The sequence below is a fragment of the Schistocerca americana genome, chromosome X (assembly GCF_021461395.2).
Source record: "Schistocerca americana isolate TAMUIC-IGC-003095 chromosome X, iqSchAmer2.1, whole genome shotgun sequence".
NCBI lineage: Eukaryota > Metazoa > Arthropoda > Insecta > Orthoptera > Acrididae > Schistocerca > Schistocerca americana.
The window spans coordinates 791,350,200-791,371,827 of record NC_060130.1 but is presented as its reverse complement, the minus strand read 5'-3'; the positions used below and the strand labels follow the sequence as shown (position 1 = coordinate 791,371,827).

Sequence of the window (21,628 nt, the reverse complement as noted above, 5' to 3'; positions counted from 1 at the left end):
AGTCAGTGACACATATATAACAATGTGCAATGTCTGTAGCTCATTATTTTATTGGTATTGCTAATGCATAGAATAAGTATTGTGTTGTGCTGTCTCTTTTGTTTCATTCAAATAGTTCCTTTAATTGTTCTCACATCAGCATAAACAGCTTTAATGTTCATGAAGTTTAACTTTTTTGTCCCTGACTTGTTTACTCATGTTATGATGTTACCTCTGTGTGCACTGTGTTCCATGGTGCATTCTTGTGTAGTTTCTTAGAAAACCAGAGAGTAATATCAGTTTCACAACTCCCCACATCTAACACTGCCATTCCTTAATTGCAATTAAAAGTCTTTGTTATGTAAACTGTTATTAATGTATTTGCATTTCTTCAACAAGATGATCTGCTGTGTAGATGTGTATTGAAGTTTTTGTGGCTCCAGTTGACTTCTTAATGCTGTCTAGGTGGTGGTGATGATCAGGTCCAGAATTTTAAAATGCAAGTGAAGATACTTGTTCACATTTTCAAGACTTTGTGGGTTATTTCCACTTCACACATGACAAACGACTAACTTCATACCAGAATGAGATTTTCACTCTGCAGCGGAGTGTGCGCTGATATGAAACTTCCTGGCAGATTAAAACTGTGTGCCCGACTGAGACTCGAACTCGGGACCTTTGCCTTTCGCGGGTCAGTGCTCTACCATCTGAGCTACCGAAGCACGACTCACGCCCGGTATTCACAGCTTTACTTCTGCCAGTATCTCGTCTCCTGCCTTCCAAACTTTACAGAAGCTCTTGACTAACTTCATACTTCAGCTTTAAACACTTTGCGAAAGAGTGTCTTCCATAGTTTTTATAAGAAATGCTGTTTACAATATGACAAAATTGTAAGATGTTTCAGATACATTTTCAATTAAAAGTTAAGAGTTTACATAAAAATAATGTACATGGTGCACACTTGATTCACAGTGCCCAGAGACCAGACATACTGTGATGCTCTAAAACAAACACTGCTCTACATGAGAGCAATACAAAGATTGTCCTATATGAAAGCTAAATGAAGACTTAACAACTTTTGGCATGTAGCCCAGTGCAGTGATATATTACAGCTTGGAGTTCAAGATTGTTCCAGAACCTGTAGTTAATCAAAATAATTTTGGTACATATTTTCCTGCATACTGTAGTGATCAGTTACCAAGAAAACATGACTCCTGATATAAACAAATTTATAAAAATAAAATAATTATATGTCATTGAACATAATTTAGAAATGGGGATTTTGTAAAGTTTATGAAGTATGTCACATCGCTAAAATAACAAATATCTTTTACTTTCATCCACGTTACTGGTTTCTATGAAAAATTATTACAGTTCTTAATTCAGTGTTACATGAATGTTTTTATAAAATTTTGTAACCAAATATTACATAATGTGAAATATATGCCAATTATGGTCAAATGAAGCAAGTGAAATTTATAAGATAATTAAGTTTTTAAAAATCAGAGATAAAAATGGAACTTCCTGGTAGATTAAAACTGTGTGCCGGGCCGAGACTCGAACTTGGGACCTTTGCCTTTCTCGGGCAAGTGCTGTACCATCTGAGCTACCCAAGCACAACTCACGCCCCGTCCTCACAGCCTTACTTCTACCAGTATCTCGTCTCCTACCTTCCAAACTTCGTAGAAGCATTTGGAGCTTTCCAGATTAATTGTTCTAAATGCCACTTCAACAAAATTGGTGCACTGGCTATTCTGAAGGTTAAACTGTTGTAATACATAAGAGACATCCAATGGAGTATTTATCACCATAAATTTCTCTCTGTCTTCATCCAAAGGGATTTGAAAATATGAGTATTTAAGATCCAGCATGGCAGAGTACACACAATCAGCTAACTTTTCCATAACCTTTGCTGTGAAATCTATGCAGACGAGTTGTGAGCTGTTCGCTTCTGTACAACTGTGATTGACGTCACACATTGGCTACTGGTTATGGCTTCTATAACCTCATTCTGTTGAAGATGGTAAACTTCTTGCATTACTTTATCTTTTAACACATATGGAAGGTTGTGTACTTTGCCAGATTTCGGCAGCACGCTTATCTCCTGCATAATGTGTATCTCATCCTCTTTAATACTGCTTGTTTCTTGGGAAAAATATTGTCATATTTTTGAACTTACCAGTCAGGATGTCAGTTTGAATTTGATTCACTCCCTCATGAAAGGTGAAGCCCAAGACATTGAAGAGATCCAGTTCTGGTAAATTCATTGCTGTATTTGAAATTAGAACTATGGATATAACCTGTTTCACAAATTGTTTATATGTCACATCTCTAATCTCCTGATTGCTATAACTGAACAGGCAAGTTTGAAAGTCTGTTAACCCTAATGCTCCTAATTTTTAGTACATTAATGATTGAAAATGATGACCCTCTATCAATTTGGAAATTGGTTGGCACTTGGTTAATTCGAAGAGCTACACATAATGACTTGTTATTGACAGAAAAGAAGGAATTTATGTGACATTTCATCCATGAAAGTTTTTGAATTCGCACATGTTCATTATGGACATTACTTGATTTGTTATTATGAACCACATTTCTTCACATACGCAAATCTGTGGCAGTCAGTCTTGCAAAGACTGGTTTGTTAGACTACGCAGGTCACTCTTTAATTATTGTTTGGGGAACGCATGGTAAGCATGTCACAAATTAGTGAGTCTGCATTATATTTCTTACATTGATCATTTTCACAATGAAATTTATATTCCCGAGTCAGTCTATGTAACTGAATAATCCACTCATTATACTTTGGTTTGGCTTCTTCAAACATTGAAAAAACCTATGTCTGGCAGCAGCAACATGAACTTGCAAGAATTTCTTTAATGTTTGAGTAAGAGTCACAGGTTCACAAGTAGGTGACAGTTTCTGAAAAAGTTAAAATACAATGGGACCTGCATACTCTAATAAAAATGTTTTCATTCCGTATCATCTGGTACCTCATGCATGAGGTAGTGCTGCTCCAGATGCTTGGATACAGCTGTTCCATGATTTCACTTTTCCACTGAATGCTTCAAAAGGTATTGGTGGCATCGTAAATTTCAGTGGCTGTGGCCTTTTTTCCCCTCCAGAGTAGCGATTGCAGCCTATGTCCTCAATTATTCGCTAGATGTATTCCAATCTATGCCTTCCTCTACAGTTTTTACCCTCTACAGCTCCCTCTAGTACCATGGAAGTTATTCCCTGCTGTCTTAACAGATGTCCTATCAACCTGTCCCTTCTTCTTCTTGTTAGTGTTTTACATATATTCCTTTCCTTGCTGATTCTGTGGAGGACCTCCTCATTCTATACCTTGTCAGTCCACTTGATTTTCAACTTTCTTCTGCAGCACCTCAGCTCATAAGCTTCTATTCTCTTCTGTTCTGGTTTTTCCATTGTCCATATCTCACCATCATACCGTGCTGTGCTCCAAACATACATTCTCATAAACTTCTTCCTCAAATTAAGATCTATTTGCGGTACTAGTAGACTTTTCTTGGCCAGGAATGCCCCTTTTGCCAGTGCTAGTCTGCTTTTTACATCCTCCTCGTTCCATCCATCATGGGTTATTTTGCTACCCAGGTAGCAGACTTCCATCACTTCATCTGCTCTGTAAGAAACAATTATGATAAGTTTCACGCTATTCTCATTCCTGCTACTTCTCATTTCTTTTGTCTTTTTTTTATTTACTTTCAATCCACATTCTTTACTCATTAGAGTGTTCATTCCATTCAACACATCCTGTAATTCTACTTCACTTTCACTAAGAACAGCAATGGCATAAATCAATCTTAACATTGATATTCTTTCACATTGTATTTTAATCCAACTCTAGATCCTTTCTTTTATTTCTGTCATTGCTTCTTCAGTGTATACATTGAACAGCAGGGCGAAAGGCTACATCCCTGGCCTTGATCTTCCCCTTTGTGGCCTACATCCTCGTTCTCTTCAAATTGGGCCAAGTGCATTATCATGAGCTCATGGATAGCTGAGAGTTGTTGCAATACGTTTAGCATGGACTGGAGGGTGAGTTCCATTTGGACCATGTCTAAAAAATATGCTCAGAATAGTTTACAGAATTCACAAAAATCTTCCTGGAAAGGAAATGGATTAGCAGTTCTAGAATCTAACAATCATAGAATAAAAAGCCATGCGATGTTGTCACAAAAATGAAGGTAATGAATCATACACTCAGAAATAAGTGAAAATAAAAAATTGTTCAGCTTTTATTCTGACTGTTGTGTCCAGTAATTTTTCTCTTTGCTTGTCATCCTTGATGACGAGAATGCTGTGGGTTTGCACTGTCTTGTTGTCGGTGTTGAGAAATGATGAAAGTTTTTAAGTAACTTGTAAACTGGTGTCTTGTCACCAAATGTTATTGACATAAATGGACAACAAGTTTTAACCTTCTCTTCGTCACCAAATGTTGGGAATATTGTAACTGAATTCTACTATTAATTCGACCCAAACATTGCCAGTGGCATAAAAGTGATTTTACTGTTATAGTTCTTTAAAGCTGACAGACAGCATGCCATAACTATCAACGTAAATGATTAATTGACAAGACGGCACTAGAACAAAAATGTGATAACACAGTAAGAAATTACCAATACCATTTATTAAGAATATTTTCCAAAATTGTACTTAACTTTGGTACTGTTTGATGCAAGGCGCCTGATTTTTCTAAACCTAATACAATGAAATCTAAATACATTTGCTATTTTGTGGCAGTTTATGGTATTTTCACCATGAATGTAACTTTGCAGACATTCTTTTTATTTGTGAATTGAAGGGGGATGACTACTATTAGTTGCAACAGGACATTAAGCGGAATCAGCCGTGATGGTGAAAAATGTGTACCGGACCAGGATTCAAACCCCAGATCTCCTGCTTTCTAGACGGGTGCTGTAACTACTGCACCATCCGGGACAGAGCATTATCGCAACTGGACAAACTGTCTTGGTACACCTCATAGCCAATCCATACTCCCACCGAGCATCACCTACCCACAATCCCTGTCCATTATATTCCTGTTCACTACTCAGAGATTCCCACAAGAGGTCGGTCGTATTTGTGCATTCGCACTGAAGGAAGTGGATCCATGCCCAGCCAGGCTTATGAATTATTTGAATGCATGATGTCTGTTCCTCCAAAAGAAATTGAAGGGGGATGACTGCTATCAGCTGCAGTGGGACATTAAGCGGAATCAGTGGCAATGGGCAAAAATGTGTACTAGACCGGGTTTTAATCCTGGTCTGGTACACATTTTTGCCTGTAGCCACTGATAATGTCCTGCTGCAGCCAATAGCAGTCATCCCCCTTCAGTTTACACATAGTGTTTCACAGCTGCGGGATCTGCATGGTGTCTGTTCTTTCAAAGGAACAGACACCATGCATTCAGATAACTCTTTTTATTGTTCTAGTTTTCCATAAATAGTGGCTTTTAAGTCAGAATGTTATCTTCTCAGCAGAACTCGTTGAAATGTTTTCCATACTGTAAATGTAGGAGACATACTGAGCTGGCTGCAGGCACTGAACTGCACTGTACTGTACTGCCTGATGACAAGATTGGAACTATGAGAATGTCTGCAGCATTGTACCTCTTGGCAGAAGGATTTCCATCTCTGCCAGTACAACGTGGAAGCAGCGTTCTCTTAGGTGGTTGGCAACACTGTTGGCAGACTAGTATGGACATGGTACGAAAGCAGAAAGTGGTTCTAATTTAAGTGCCACCGGAAGGCTGCTGATCGGAACTGAGAGATGCCAAGCTAGTGGCCTCCCGTGATATTTGTTGTGTACTCTTTAAGTGTGGTACACAACATGCTGTTTGGATTACAGAAGGGTTGCTGACACCACCAGTTTGAATTTTTTGTGATCTACCAAGGCATTTGATTGTGTAAATCCACTCAAGTTTGATGTGATTGATGGATTTACATACAACTGCTTTGAATCTTATTTAACAAACATAATGCAAAATTTGTGCTGAATAATTCAAACAATGTTGGAAGATTAAAAAATTTTAGTGACTGGGGAGAAATCAGAAAGGGATTCCCACAGGGTTCAATTCTGGGTTCACCCCTATTCCTTATACAAGATGCCCAGGAGGAATGGTCATCACAGGAATTATCATTCAGATCAAAAAAGCCCAGTAAGCATGGGCTCTAAAATGCATACTTAAGTGCTGTGAGTACTTCTTCGTCTTTGATACTGTGAAACAAATCCCTTCTACTTCAAATTCCTTGCTTTCCATATTTTGAGAGGTGTTAGTGTGGAACAAAGAAAAAAGCGTGTACTTTAAGAACTATGAGCACTTGTTCATCTTCACTGCTGTGAAAAACACCTATTTTTACTAAACAATAGTTCATAAGGTGTTAATCATAGAGTCCATGTTTACTAGACTTTTTTGCATCGAATGGTCATTCTGTCATATCACTGAATATTGACCATTCCTCCTGTGACACCATATACAGGGTGATTATAACTAAACTTTCAAAATGCTGTAGAAATAACACCACTGGTCAGAATGACATCAAATTGCAACGGAATATTATTACGCTGATAACCACGCAGTTGAGCGCCCCACAAACCCAACGGAATATTATCGGAGAAGGGAGAAAACATATGGCAGTAAAAAAAGATAGTGTAAAAAATTGATCAATACATGGCGCTGTATGTGTCAGAATACGTAAATGAAAACACCTGTCAGCAAACGATCCACTGAAATTGGTATAAACACACCAGGTACACGGCTTTTCCTCCTTTCCTGTCTGTGACGTTCACCATGGCTGTCTCAATGTAGGATCGCACTCTGCTTATAAAACTGTGTTACAAGAACAAAGACTGTGCTCACGTCACTCTGCGGAAGTTCCGGGCACTTAAGGATTTGAAAAAAGGCGTTGGTCCTATGACTGCCATGGGTCTGGAGAAAATGATTCAGGAATCTGAAAAGATGGGTTCTTTCGGTGTGCAACCTGGTAGAGGGAGGAAACGAACTGATTCAACGTCAGTGAAAGCAGTGGCCATGGCAATGCAGGAGGAGACAAGTGGTGGTGTGCAAACATCTAGTGCCTGGAGAATTACCCGAACATTGGACATACCTGTGAGCACGATGCGTAAAATCCTACAAAACATCCTTCTTTGCGATCCATTCAAAATTAGCCATGTGCACGAGTTGCTTCCTGTTGACTTTTGCTTTAGAATTTATCGCTCGCATGGAGGTGGAAAGTGATTGGCCGTGGAAGATTTTGTGAACAGACGAAGCCCACTTATTTGACAGGATATGTCAATACACAGAATTGTTGAATATGGGCAATGGAAAATCAACCAGTACCACTTCATCCTGAGATGGTCACTGTGTGGTGCGGGTTTACAGCATCATTTATCATAGGGCCATATTTTTTCGAAGAGACAGGTACTTCTGGTCCTGTTACCAGTACCGTCACTGATAAGTGCTATGAGTGTCTTTTGTGCAACCATGTCATTCCAGCTCTCCAACAGTATGGATGTGTGGATGGGATCATTTTTATGCAAGGTGGCACACTTCCACACATTGTGAATCCAGTTAAACAGCCGCTGAAGCGTAATTTCGGAAAATCTAGAATTATCAGCCGCCATTTCCCTACAGCCTGGCTGTCCCGATCACCTGATTTTAATCCGTGTGACTTCTTTCTGTGGGGCTATCTGAAATATGTTGTGCTCAGTGTCCCGACTGCAAACTTAGCTGCATTGAAGGCATGCATTGTGCAGCACATTCTGAATGTGACCCCGGGAACACTTTGATCAGTTGTGGAACATGCTGTTTCTCAATTTTGACTTGTTGCAGAAAATGGTGGACAGCATATTGAACATGTTTTGCGCCAGTCACGTGGAAATTAATAATCCGATTTGATTTTGATTTATGCTTTTTATGCGGTTTTTGGCCTTAGGACAATTAAAAACTGGTGTGATTGATGCTTTTTATGCGGTTTTTGGCCTCAGGACAATTAAAAACCGATGTGAGTGATGCTTTTTATGTGGTTTTTGGCCTCAGGACAATTAAAAATCGATTTTTCCCATCTGATGTGATATGGCCTTGTCGTGGTGGATGGGCTTACATGACTAACAGTATTACACCTGTACACCCATGCACACTGAGTAGTACAGTTTGTTTAATGTCAAGCGTACACCTTAGGCATTGTTGTATGATTCATTTGTCATTTGTGGTTGACCACTATTAAATTATGATGATTACAGTGCCATCTATTCCTACATTTTGTAACTATTTATTTTTGTTCCGTCATACGTTTTCCTCCTCCTCCTGTAATATTATGTTGTAATTTGACATCATTCTGACCAGTGGTGTTATTTCTACAGCAGTTTGGAAGTGTAACTTTAATCATAATCATGCTGTACATGTAAATGACCTTCCATTTAATATTCAACAACCAGAATTGGCACTTACTGCAGATGATACTTTTGTCTTAAAAAAAGTAATAGAACATGAGCTTGTTATCAAGTTGGGACATAAATTGGAACATTAAAACAACTTATCCCACTGCAGGTTTTTGTAAAAATGCCTGTATTTTGGCTCCATATATTTCATCATGTCCAGTAGAGCCCTTCTCTCTCTCTCTCTCTCTCTCTCTCTCTCTCCTCTTTTGTGTGTGTCTGTGTGTGTGTGTATGTGTGTATGTGTGTGTGTGTGTGTGTGTGTGTGTGTGTGTGTGTGATGTTTCAGTGCTCCGTTATAGAGCAACTGAAAACCAGAAGGTAATGGAAAATGTTTTACTTGAAGTTCACAGCCACATTTTACAGTATATTGTTTTTCCCATGGGAGAAGCACGTTGTGACGACAACACATGCTTACGCCTTGAGGATCATCATTACACAGCTTCAACCAGAATACATCAGTAATTTCTGAAGGAACTGTAACTTTTGACACCTTCTTTCTTTTCTCTATCATTGCGAAGTTCCTGTCACAAGGTAGGAAACTATAACCCGAACATAAAAACTTTTGATGTATTTCCATGAAGTACTTGCAGCTGACCAGATAGAAATAAAGCATTAAAACACTCCAGTTATTGTTCCGCCCAACACAGCAGTCAGACCATACAATCAGTTTGCATTCCATACCTTCTTCAAGCGTATTGTAATTGTTCATCACAAATTTAAGCAGATGGGAAACTATTTCAGCTGAACCTCTTCTTGTGGTGGATTCATCTCACAAATTTACTGTCATGTTTGCAGTACCAGTGTCATGAACCATGAAAGTATATGACGACAGCTGTCTCTGGTTGGATATCATGAAGTGCCCCAATGTAGGATAGAGCAAAACCTGTTGTAGGTCAACACGTGTATATTGTTGTTCCTTTAAGCCATTTCTGTGCCTTTTTGTAGCTCTTTGTGTGCTTGGTCTGCTTTCTCATGATGCTAGAGACTCTCAAGTTCAATGTTGTGCCTTTCTATTTCATCTGAAGCTGCGATCATTTTCTTAAACAACAAATCTTAGTCTCTGCAAGTATCTGACCTAAGTGTAATGAAATGCAAATTAAAATCTGTTCGAAACACACTCTGATAGTATGACATGCTTATTGATTTATCAGGAAACATTTTGGTAAACAATCGATACGTTCTGCAGACATTGAGATTAGGGTGCAGACATTCTTTTGAGGATTTATTCTTGCTATAATGGCTCATCTGTTTTGGAAAACTCTTGTGTTCCCGAATCAGAGCCCTGCCATCATTTGATAAGGCATATGGCCTATTGCAATGTTTTCCTCAGTCATCTTTAGGAGTGTTTATTCCCCATTTTTGTTTACGTTGAAGATGCTGTATTCATCGCTAAGTGATGCAGAATCTGTCAGGCAATGTTTATTGACACACTTCTTTTGAGAGTAGCTTGTTTCCATGAAGTATCATCTGTGTTATCTCCTTTTTGTCTGGCTGCTTGCCATATGTCAAGGCATGATATTCTTCGTACAGTTTTAACTTAATTTCCAGGATTATGTCCTTGCATCCTTCTTTTAGCGCACTCCTGCATTGCATATACAATCCTGAACTATGCAAAGGATCAAAATTACTGCCTAATATTCAACTGGATTGTCGTACGTCACATTCTCTTTTAATAATATAGCAGTACTCAGATCATGTATTATATTTTTTCATTGATGATAACAACAGAACTATAATTAATTTTATTCATGTTGCACATTTTCACTGTAATGTTTGCAGAAGGTGCACATAACATGTGTTTTTAGAGACATGTACAGTGTTATTCCATTCACCTGCGTTGGAGTCTGTTTCGCAGGAACTTCCTTTCTTTTCTTGGTTTATGTTGCAATCCAGCATCATGAAGCCTTTTCCTCTTAATATCCTGCCAATTACCAATGTTAATTTTCCTTTTCCCCACATTGTTTGCACGTTTCAAACCACTTGCACTAAGCATCAACTTGTTACACTCCACCATTCTTGTAACATACAGCATCGTTCACACAGAGGCATAAAATTGCATAAGTCTCCTCGCTGTTTAGTGCTTCCCTCGAACAGTGAACAGGTGAACTAATACAGCAGGTGATTCAGAATGCCATATACAGCATTATTCCATGGGGAGTCTACAAAATGTCAAAATGTGTCATACAGCATTATTCGTGCGCACATTTCAATTGATATAGCACATGGAACAGGAATCAGTAAATGGGCAGGATGCTCCAAATTTTTGGGTGTATGTATTTACAAAAACTTGAAGTGGAAGAAGTGTGTTACTGATCTTCTCCAACAGTTATGTTCAGCTACTTTTTCTCTTCATATACTTGCTAGTCTTGAAAATAAATGAATCAACCTCCTGACATAGTTTGCATATTTCCGCACAACAATGTCTTGTGGACTAAGCTTCTGAGATAAGTCACAACTTAGAAAGAAAGTACTGACTGCACACTTCGACCAGTAAGAATAATATGTGGTGTTCTCACACAGTTGTCATGTAGATAGCTCTGCAAGGAGTTAGGCATTATAATTGCACTTTCACAACACATATATCCACTGGTGAAATTCATTATAAGTAATCTGTCACAATTTGAGAAGAACTGTGCTGTCCATACCTCTAACAGTAGAGAAAAAATTACCATTATTACCCATTAGTAAAACTTTTGGTGGCTCAAAAAGCAGTTAAATATGGAACAACAAAAATTTTTGATCACATGCCCAGTTAGATAGCAAAGTAAGATTTAAATCGAACCTAAAATCATTTCTCCTGGATGAATCGTGCTTTTCCATCAATACATTTTTATTTAAAAACTGGTAGCCTGAAAGAAACCTTGTTTATAAGGTTAGCTGCATGGGTAGAACTAAAAATGATGTGTTCATTAATGTTAACACGAATCAGGTATACATATCCTGTAAGCTGGCTCATTCACATTGTTTACATAAAAGAACTGTTCAGATGATCTCTCTCTCTCTTTCTTTCCAAGCAGCAATCCTGACTTGCATGGTCTGCTGGGTAATTGGACATGGCATGTTAATTCTAAGGTGTGGTCGGATGCCCTTCCTGTCGCCAACTGTTCAGATGATCTATAGAACATTAACTAACTAGCTAGCTAACTCATTGAGCGGTAATCAAGAACAGATTGCACAAGTGTTTGATATATGGCTTCTTTTATAGATGAGGTACACTTTCCTAGAATTCTGCCAATAAACCAAAGGTGACCATTTGCCATCCTTACAACCAACCTTACTTGCTCATTTCATTTCATGTCATTTTGCAGTGTTACTTCTGAGTGTTGTTTTTCCTACCCATCTGCATTAACTTACATTTTTTCACATGTAGAGCAAGCAGCCATTCATCACATCAAAAAGAAATTCAGTCAAAATTGTCCTGCCGGCCGTGGTGGCCGAGCGGTTCTAGGCGCTACAGTCTGGAACCGCGCGACCGCTACGGTCGCAGGTTCGAATCCTGCTTCGGGCATGGATGTGTTTGATGTCCTTAGGTTAGTTAGGTTTAAGTAGTTCTAAGTTCTAGGGGACTGATGACCTTAGAAGTTAAGTCCCATAGTGCTCAGAGCCATTTTTGTCCTGTATCCTAAAATCATTCAAAGATGACACTTTTCCTCATACACTACAGCATAATTAGCAAGTAGTTGCAGATTGCTGTTCACTTTATTTTTCAAATTGTTTATGTATGTAGAGAACAAGAGTGGTCATTTCACACTTCCCTGTAGTACTCCTGATGTTGAGTACATGTCTCAGGGTGGTTGTTGCTGTGAATGGTGCATTGTTATGGGTACGAAAGACTATTTGTATTTCTGACAAACAGCCTGACAAAGTGTAGAATTTTTATTATTTAAAAGTAAATTACATTTTCTTGTAATCTGCTATTAGCATTTTATTTAATGAGGTTTTTGTTTTTATCAGATTTATTTTTTGTAAATGTAAGTTTTCATTAAAACCTTCCATGTATATGTAAGATTTCTATTTGAAGTGTTGATGTCACTTGAATGCACATACAGCTGGAGTGCTGTATAGCTCCTATGTTCAGTGTCTTTGACCAACAAGGAGGAATTGCACAATGCATTATATATTTTCATGCAAAATTGAACGTTAGTGTGACAAAAATTATTATCATTTAGTTCATACACTCTTTAAAGAATCAAACTCTCATGTATAAAACAGCTTCAGACATCAGATTGTTCTGGAAATGAGTGAAAGTGTTAATACATGGTGTTAAGCGTGTGAGTGAGAACAAGGTTAGAAAATGTTTGAAATTGTGCTTAAAGTTTTTTGGAAATTATTCGGTACTTTCATTATGAAACACTGGATCAATATAGTTAGTGTAATTTGTGCTCCATTTCAAGCAAAAGCAAGTTTTTTACACATGTTGATGTATATGGCATCATGTCTCCTGAAATGTGTGTTGTACAATGATATAAGTTTGTAAGTATATTCAGTGGTAAATGTTGATACTGTCTGCAAACTGTGTTGTGAATAGAGTTCATAGTAAAAAAAGTGATAAATTAAAATGTCATATCAGATGCTGAAGTTTTACTGCACAAACAGCAAAAATGTAGTAAACAGTAATTTTTTTTTTCCTTTCATCATTTTGTGGGGGATGTTGGTGGGAAAAAGTTCCATAATGGTTTGAAGTTGTGTGTAGGGTGTTTCAGAAGTGATGGGTGATATTCAGGGATATGACAGGAATGATCACTCGAAACAAAAAAAGTCAAGTGGACAGGGGCTCTAGAACGCATACCTTACGCAGTAAATGTGTGATCTAAAATCCATACCTTTAAATTTATGAGCACTTGTTCATTAGAAGAGTTATTTTTCAATGTAGTGAAGATGAACGAGTGCCCATAGCTCTTAAGGTATGCATTTTAGATCCCATGTTTACTTGACCTTTCTGTTTTGAATGATGATTCCTGTCATATCACTGAATATTGACCATCACTTCTGAAAAAGCCTGTACGATTTCAGTGAAAGAACTTTTTCATGGACACCAATATATGGACTACATATGACATCATCATCATCATCATCATCATTTCTCTCATCATCCTCAGTGCAGCTCCTTGTGTAAAGTGATTCACAGGAAGTAAGAAACTGCAATCTATTATGTATAAGTTTTAAAATCCGTGCCAGCAGATAAGATCGATAATGGGTCAGAGACGTTACAGTTAGTGATTGACAGGCATCACCGGAGGCATGAGTGACAGATTATGTGGGCCCAGCCACTAGCAGCATGAAGCTAGGCCAGTGGCTGCAAGTGGGTCTTTAATATTATGCTGCTCTTACAGATCTTGCCTAGCTTTCATTTGGACACTGACCTGGCTGAGGACTTAAATTTTCTGGTTATCATTATTGGTGTTCCTTTTGTGTTCAGATCTCGAACTTTGCTTTGTTTACAGTTTTTGCATTAATACCAGGAACGGACATAAAAGTGGCGAAAAGGTCTTATCCTAGTGTGCTTATGGCTTCACAATCAGTAACAGTGTTATGGATCCCAAGTTTCCAAAACTTTGACAGCAACAACTCCAACTACAACAGCAACAGCACAAAGAACAACAGGAGGTGCTCTTGCAGATCATAACTCAGGAGGAGCACGAGCAGCAGCAACAGCAATGATGTCAGTCTGTGGCCACAGCTGTGCCCACACCACTGTTAGTGGCCTTAATGAGTCTTCGAAAATCTGGGAAGTCTGTCCCCACCATTTTGAACTGTACTACTTTGCTTATGGCATTTCTGTTAGGCAGCTAAATCCATTGCTCTTGTCTTCTAATAGTTGTTATACAATGTGGTGCAGAAATTGCAACCTCTCTCGGTCCCTGGTGACTTGTCTTTCAATGACCTATGTGATCTGTTAACTGAATAATATGGTTAGCAGGTACACCTTGTTGCAGCAAGGCTATGGTTTATTCAGTGTCATAAACAACATGTGGATAATCTTGCACAGCATGGGTCACCAACTAATAGGGTCTCGCACGCCAGCACTATTTCACCTGCCAGAGCTGTAAAGTTTCATGTGTGGAACCATTGATTTGAGATGTGATTGTGCACTTGCTCCTGGCAAGGGAGTTCATGGCTAAAGCTTTGGCCTAGTCCAATCCGAGTCTTGCTGAAGTGCGTAAAATTGCTAAATCTTTCGAGGTTGCATCAGCAGCTCAGCATGCCTTTGCAAATGACATTCGAGCTTCTAAAGCAGTTAGTTTCCATTGCAACAAGTGGACAGATGATGATTTTGACTCATCATCCTCTATTTCTGCTCATAAGTCTCACCTGAATTCACGGGCATCCAGATCATCAATGTCCCTTGAGAGACTTAACTGCATTGATCGTTCTCCTCCCTTGTCAGTGTTGAGTGACCCTTTTTGTAATGTTAACTGGTTGGTTCAAAACCTCTCTTGTCAGTGTTGCTATGAACTACACGCAAGTCAAAGAAACTCTAGTCCTGTCATAACTGCAGTGGTGGGCATGCCAGAAGCAGATGCCCACATCGTGCAGTGGACTGTTTGGGGTCAGCAAGCTGGGCCACCTCTGTCAACAGGCGACCTGCCAGCCACATCCTCAGCTGTGACATGGGGAGAAAACAATGGTTTACACTATCATGGCTGCGGAGCAAGTGGCTCCCATGCCACCATGAAAGATCATTCTAGACTTGATGCTGTTTGGTCAGTCTATGGAATTCCATTTGGACACCCCCACCTCTGCTGTGCCAGACCCTCTCTTGCTGCCTCAGGGTCATTCTTCTACTCAGAGAATTGCCACTGATGGTGAAGTACAAAAACACTGAATGTGTACTAACCTCCTTAGCACCTTTATTTACCATCTTTAGTTTCGAAGTAGAGGACCAAGTCAACTTAGAGTCAGAGGTAGTGGATTTTTCTGATCTTGACAGTCTGTGCAATTCGTACAAAGAGATTTTGAACCAATGCATGTAATTATATGGCTCACATTTCTCTGAAGCATTCTGCTGTGCCCAAATGTTTCAGAGGTCACCAGCTTCCATGTGTGTTCTATGAGGCTGTTCAGACATAACTTGTGCAATTTCAGGATCAAAGCATTATTTCCACAGTTTCCACAAGTCAATGGGCAATGTCGATGATTGTCATTAAAAATTGAATTGGTTGTTAAGCTTTTGTAGTGATTTTAATTTCACTAGTAATTCCCAGTCTAACACTGATCTCTGTCCATTGCCTTGCCCAGAGGAGTTGTTAACTAAACTGGATGGAGGCCACTATTGTTCAAAGATTGGAGTAAAGGATGCATATCTCCAACTGCCACTTGACGATAGATCACATGACTTACTATTCTGAAATATGCCGTTTTGTGTATTCAGATACAATAACATACCATTCGGCATTGTGTGTTCATCCACCATTTTCAAAAAGTATTTAGAACAACGGCTTCAAGATATTCTGCACTGTGATAGTTATTTGGACAATGCCATTGTTACGGGTTCTATGCACGTGGAACATCAAAAGAATCTTGAATACCTTTTTGAACAGCTCCAGGAAAATGGCTTACAACCTCATTTGGAAAAGTGCTGTTTCTTTGCCCCCAGCTTCAAATACTTGAGGCACATTCTTAGTCACAGAGGCATCATGCTCATGTGCTACCATGTCTGTGCTATCATAAAAATGCCGGTATCTAATAAAACAGTTGCATTCATTTCTGGGTAAAATCACATACTATGCCATGTTTCTTCCCCAAGTGGCACACACACACACACACACACACACACACACACACACACACACACACACACACACACCACTCCCAATAAGCTGCACAAGAAGGGCATCAAATTTGTATGGTCGGCCGTCTGTCATCTGGCTTTTCACCACCTTAAGGACGATCTTGGTTGATTCATGTCTGATGCCACATTCACCGGGCCTGATGTTGACATTGACATTCCAGTACAGCATTGTGGGAGTTTTGTCTGACAAGTTGCTGGATGCTACGAGGTCCCCAGTTGCCTTTGCCTCCAAAATGTTCAACTCTGCACATCTCAAATATTCCAGAACTGAGGAGGTGGTTTTAGCAATAATTTGTATAAGGTTAAGAAATGCGTGTATTTGGATGGCAGCAAATTCCACTTGTGACTACCACTAACCCTGGATTTCAATACTCAGGCATTGTCCTAAGCTCGCAGATAAAACAGTGCAGCATCTGCAGCACAAAATGTTGTTTTTGAGTGGGTACCACTACAAGATCCACTTTCATCTCACTGTCCAATATGCCAATGCAGATGTACTGTCCTGCCTGCTTCTTGGCCCCAACATGTGATTAGACCGCCAGGAAACTGTTTGTTTTGCCCTGAATCAACATCTCCAAATAACACTGGATAAATTCCCTCTGATAGCATGCAAGATAGTCTTGGCGTCATCGTGTAACCCAGTTCTGAAGAAGGTTTTGTTGATGGTCCAGAAGGATGATCAGAACATGTTTCCTTCCAGGTCATCTCAGCTTTTCACAGTTATTTCACACTGCACTATCATTTAAATACCCTGTAGGGCATCTTGACATTGGCCACTGATAACTCTTAACTGACTCTCATCCTTCAGGTTCTGCCAATAGCTGCACAGAACTAGGGTAGCTGATGCAAGTCAGTCTTCAATAGTATGCTGCATGAGTTCTTACAAATCCTGCCTAGCTGCTATTTGGATACTGACCTGGCTGAGGACTTGGATTTTCTTGTTACTGTTATTTTCATTCTTTCTACATTCAGCTCACAACAAAATTGGCTTTGTTTATGGATTATACAATCATAACAGGAGCAGACATAAAATAAGTAACTAGGAAGCTTTTTTCCGACATTTTTTGAAAAATCTTTTAAGTTTCTTTTGCAATAGCAAAAATGTGTAGGTACAACTGGTGAAAGTGTACATGGAAAATGTTTTTATTTTATGGATCAAAATAAAAATCTAGTTAACAACTGAACATAGTTCTCAGTTGTGGACACCATCTAAGACTTGTAACTGTTTTCAGGTAATGACACGTGTTTATATGGAGTGTGTTATTACTGCAGTCCTCAAGATCCTGTATGTGCACACAAAGATGTCATGGAAGGCGCACTGATATATTGGTTGCCTGAGTCTTATAAGCTGAAGAAGTACAGACATCCTTGGCAGCGCACATACAAATTTGATGCTGTTGCAAGGTAAGTCTTCTTCATATTGTTAAGTTAATTTTGTGTGGGTATTAACTTTCTGCAGTAAAATTTGGATGTAATAAACAGAACTTCATATGCAGATAAAATTTTCGTAGTTTGGCCAAAATTTAATTTGCTGTTCGCATCCTTGGTGTTTTCTCAATCTAAATACTAATGCCAGGATGAGATTTTCACTCTGCAGCAAGCAGAGTGTGCGCCGATATGAAACTTCCTGGCAGATTAAAACTGTGTGCCGAACTGAGACTCGAACTCGGGACCTTTGCTTTTCGTGGGCAAGTGCTCACCAACTGAGCTACCCAAGCACTACTCATGACCCATCCTCACAGCTTCAATTCTGTCATACCTCGTCTCCTACATTCCAAACTTCACAGAAGCTCTTTCATGAGCCTTGCAAAACTAGTACTCCCGGAAGAAAGGATATTGCGGAGACATGGCTTAGCCACAGCCTGGAGGATGTTTCCAGAATGAGATATTCACTCTGCAGCGGAGTGTGCACCAATATGAAACTTCCTGGTACATTAAAACTGTGTGCCGGACCGAGGCTCGAACTCGGGACCTTTGCCTTTCACGGGCAAGTGCAAGTTCGCGGAAGAGCTTCTGTGAAGTTTGGTAGGTAGGAGAGGAGGTACTGGCAGAATTAAAGCTGTGAGGACGGGTCATGGGTCGTGCTTGGGTAGCTCAGTTGGTAGAGTGCTTGCCCACGAAAGGCAAAGGTCCCGAGTTCGAGTCTCTGTCCGGCACACAGTTTTAATCTGTGAGGAAGTTTTAAATACTGATGCTTTGTTTGGAGGTGCCTGTCTTTGGTGTTAACCAAATTGTGACCAACTGTTAAACTTTAACAGCTGATTTTTTTATTATTATTTTTTCTATTTTTTCCCCAGCAGTATTCCTTTCAACTAGTACATACTGGGAATTGCATGATATGGAAGAGATTTAGGGAATCTTAATATTTAAGTAAATGATAATTAGTATCTATTGGATGATAGGATATGAAACAATGAAGAACTATAACTTTTTAAGAAAGCAGTTTTATTATTCGATGCAAGCACCATTCTACTGTAGATATGAAAATGCATGGAAAATAACTCTCAACTTGACAGTGACAAATACTGTATTGCATGTACAAATGGCATTTACTTTCGGAACTGAGATGACAGATATGGTGGAGTAGATCTTACAACAGTTTGTACTTAAAATGTCTCTCTTTCTTGGCAAAGCCACTGTGTGGACATCCCGCGTCCGGCCATCCTGATTTAGGTTTTCCGTGATTTCCCTAAATCAGTCCAGGCAAATGCCGGGATGGTTCCTCTGAAAGGGCACGGCCGACTTCCTTCCTCATCCTTCCCTAATCCGATGAGACCGATGACCACGCTGTCTGGTCTCCTTCCCCAAACCAACCAACCAACCAACCACTGTGTGGACAGATGCATTGTTGTCTTGATGAAAGTAGCTTGTATCCTATCACCATCTGTACCACTTGTCATAAATGTTTCGATCCCGTTTGTTCAGCAGACTTTCATAATGTCATTCAGTTACCTTTTTATACTTTGCAAGAAAACAAATAAGAAGAATTCTTTTTGCATCATAGGAAATGTCTGGTAGATTAAATAGGGCATAAGTTTTGGTGTAAAGCCAGCAGGTTGCTTTGAGTGCTATTTAATTTCTGGCATACATTGGAGAATCAGTCTCTTATCTACAGTAACAAATTGGTGCACAAAGCCAGTTGGGTCTGAACATCATTGAGGAGTTAGTTTTTGTGTTTACTTTTGGTCAGTGTTCAACAATTACCACATCCATATTGTTTGAAGCTTTCTCATAATTAGTGCTTTGTACATGATATTATTAGTCTTCATTCACATATGCTTGTGCTATCAGCTATTTAACTGCTGATCATCCAGTAGCATACTATGGGCTTTCATGGAGGGTTTTTTTCCAGTGGTTTCAGTGTGGAGGCATCGTTCACAATGGTAATTTTCAAGTTTACTTATTTTTTTATTTTTTATTTTTTTATTTATTTGTGTATTCAAGACACACTGGATTGTTACACAGAAAACAAACATAAGACTTCTTCTTTTTCTTTTGAGGTTCATGCAAGCAGGAGGTTTTCCTCATTTCAAACTTTTTGTTTAATGTGTAAGCAGCCATCTCTTCTGATATCCCCAAGACACTTTAAATACACGCCAGGAGTTCAAAATTTATTTTTGTGTCATTCAACATTCTTTCTGGCTGAGGTTTGATGAGAGTTGTGGCAAGGTTCTTCATGTATTCAAGCCTTTTTGCCTGTGAGTTATGTTTGAAGGAGTTATATATTACATATGAACTGACAGTACTAATGTCCAGAACCTGGTAAAATATTTCCATCACCTAGTATGTCAACCACTTCAGTAGTTGGCGTCTTACTCGTGCACAGAATCTACAGTTCCCTTGATGAGGTTATAAAAATCTGCAGTTTCTGGGCGGTAGTGTCAACAAATACCTCATGTATATGATAAAATAATCATGGCTTTGATGAAGTCATCTTGAATTATCAGCCAAGCCAAGGCATCATTCTGTGACGTTTCAACACTACTTGTAATCTTCAGGCAGAGATTGACTATGGTCATGCGGAAGCTGGTCAGTTATAACTAAGAGACCAGATTATATGCATCATAAAAACCTTAAAATATGCATAAAAGTGCTTGAAATCTGTTGAAATATGCAAGATCAAATAATAAAAAACATGGTAGTTACTGCATGAATTATATCTTAAAAGTCAAACCTGTGCATATCAATTACGAGGAAGAGTGCCGGCCATGCGAAAAATCAGTACATTTAGAAAGTTGATATCATTTTCTGAATACTTTCTGGTAGAGGTTAGGAAGTGGTCCTTTCTGGGATTTTTTTCTAAAAATTTGCCAAATGGGGATGCATACCGTGTTTCAAGAATTGTCCATTTGCTATTGTTGTTGGTAACAAGCGGATGTGAAGTGAGTGAGTCGCAGCAAAACAGTCTAGATGTACAGTAGCAACTTTGAGATAAATTGCACGCAGAGGGGCATGCACAAAAACTCTGTAATATTTTATTTAAAAAACAACATAGAATCATGAATTTTTTTGAGCAGTATTAACTTTTAATTAATACTATTGGATCAAAGCATCATTTACAATTTATCTTACTTTTTCTACTATTGTAAACATAAACAACCAAGCACTGTTCGAAATGTTCGGTAGTAAGATTGTGTCTTCAATCACTCAAAACATTTTTATAAACAGAAAAAGGACCGTTATACATCAACTGAGGTAACGGGGCAGTATTTGAATTTGGGTACTATGTTGGCACTTATTGTTTCTGGTATAACTTGACCCATCCCATTAATAAAACTATCGATTTGGCACAAGGGTTCAAAGCCTGAGATATTGTTTAAAATTTTTTCAAACTTTTCTTTAAGTTTTCTTGGGAATACTTCTGGCAATGAGGAGTTCACTAGAATAATTATATTCATTAACTGAGTAGATTCATTTAGTGCCAAACCTTGAGTTTCAAACTTTTAATACTTGCAGGTCTAGGGGAAGTACGAGTGCTAATCACAGCAATGTCTTTTTTTTTAATTCCAGAATCATTAAAGGCTTCCTTGCACTGGCAAACTGCCAAAGTCTCTGCACTATCAAAGTTGTTTACTACCCTCTAATGGCCTCGAAATGTTCATTGTAAAACAACACAGCTTCAATCCACGTACCCCAACGAGTTACCGCTGGTTTGGGAGGTAAAAGTCACATTTGGTAGTTTTTCTTTCTAGGTCTTGATGCGAGCAAAAGCCTATAGAAACACTTTCTTTGCAGATGAAATCAGTTTATGTACATTCACAAATGTGGAACGTACTTCTTCAGCAAGATGATGTACTCCATGAGCAAAGCACGTCACATGAATCAAATTGGGTTAAAATACTTGGAGGGCTTTTCCTCCTTTGATCATATAGGTAGCAGCATCTGAAATAA

At 38.9% G+C, this 21,628-nt stretch overlaps 1 protein-coding gene across 2 annotated transcripts in view; it reads left to right on the top strand.

Moving 5' to 3' along the window:
• Positions 1–21,628, top strand: part of LOC124555729 (glycosaminoglycan xylosylkinase) — a 110,295-nt gene that overhangs the window by 57,842 nt on the left and 30,825 nt on the right. For both annotated transcript variants that reach the window (XM_047129751.1, XM_047129750.1), the window contains one exon: positions 17,470–17,641. In XM_047129751.1, the coding sequence (XP_046985707.1) occupies positions 17,470–17,641 (172 nt within the window). The remainder of the gene's footprint in view (positions 1–17,469; positions 17,642–21,628) is intronic.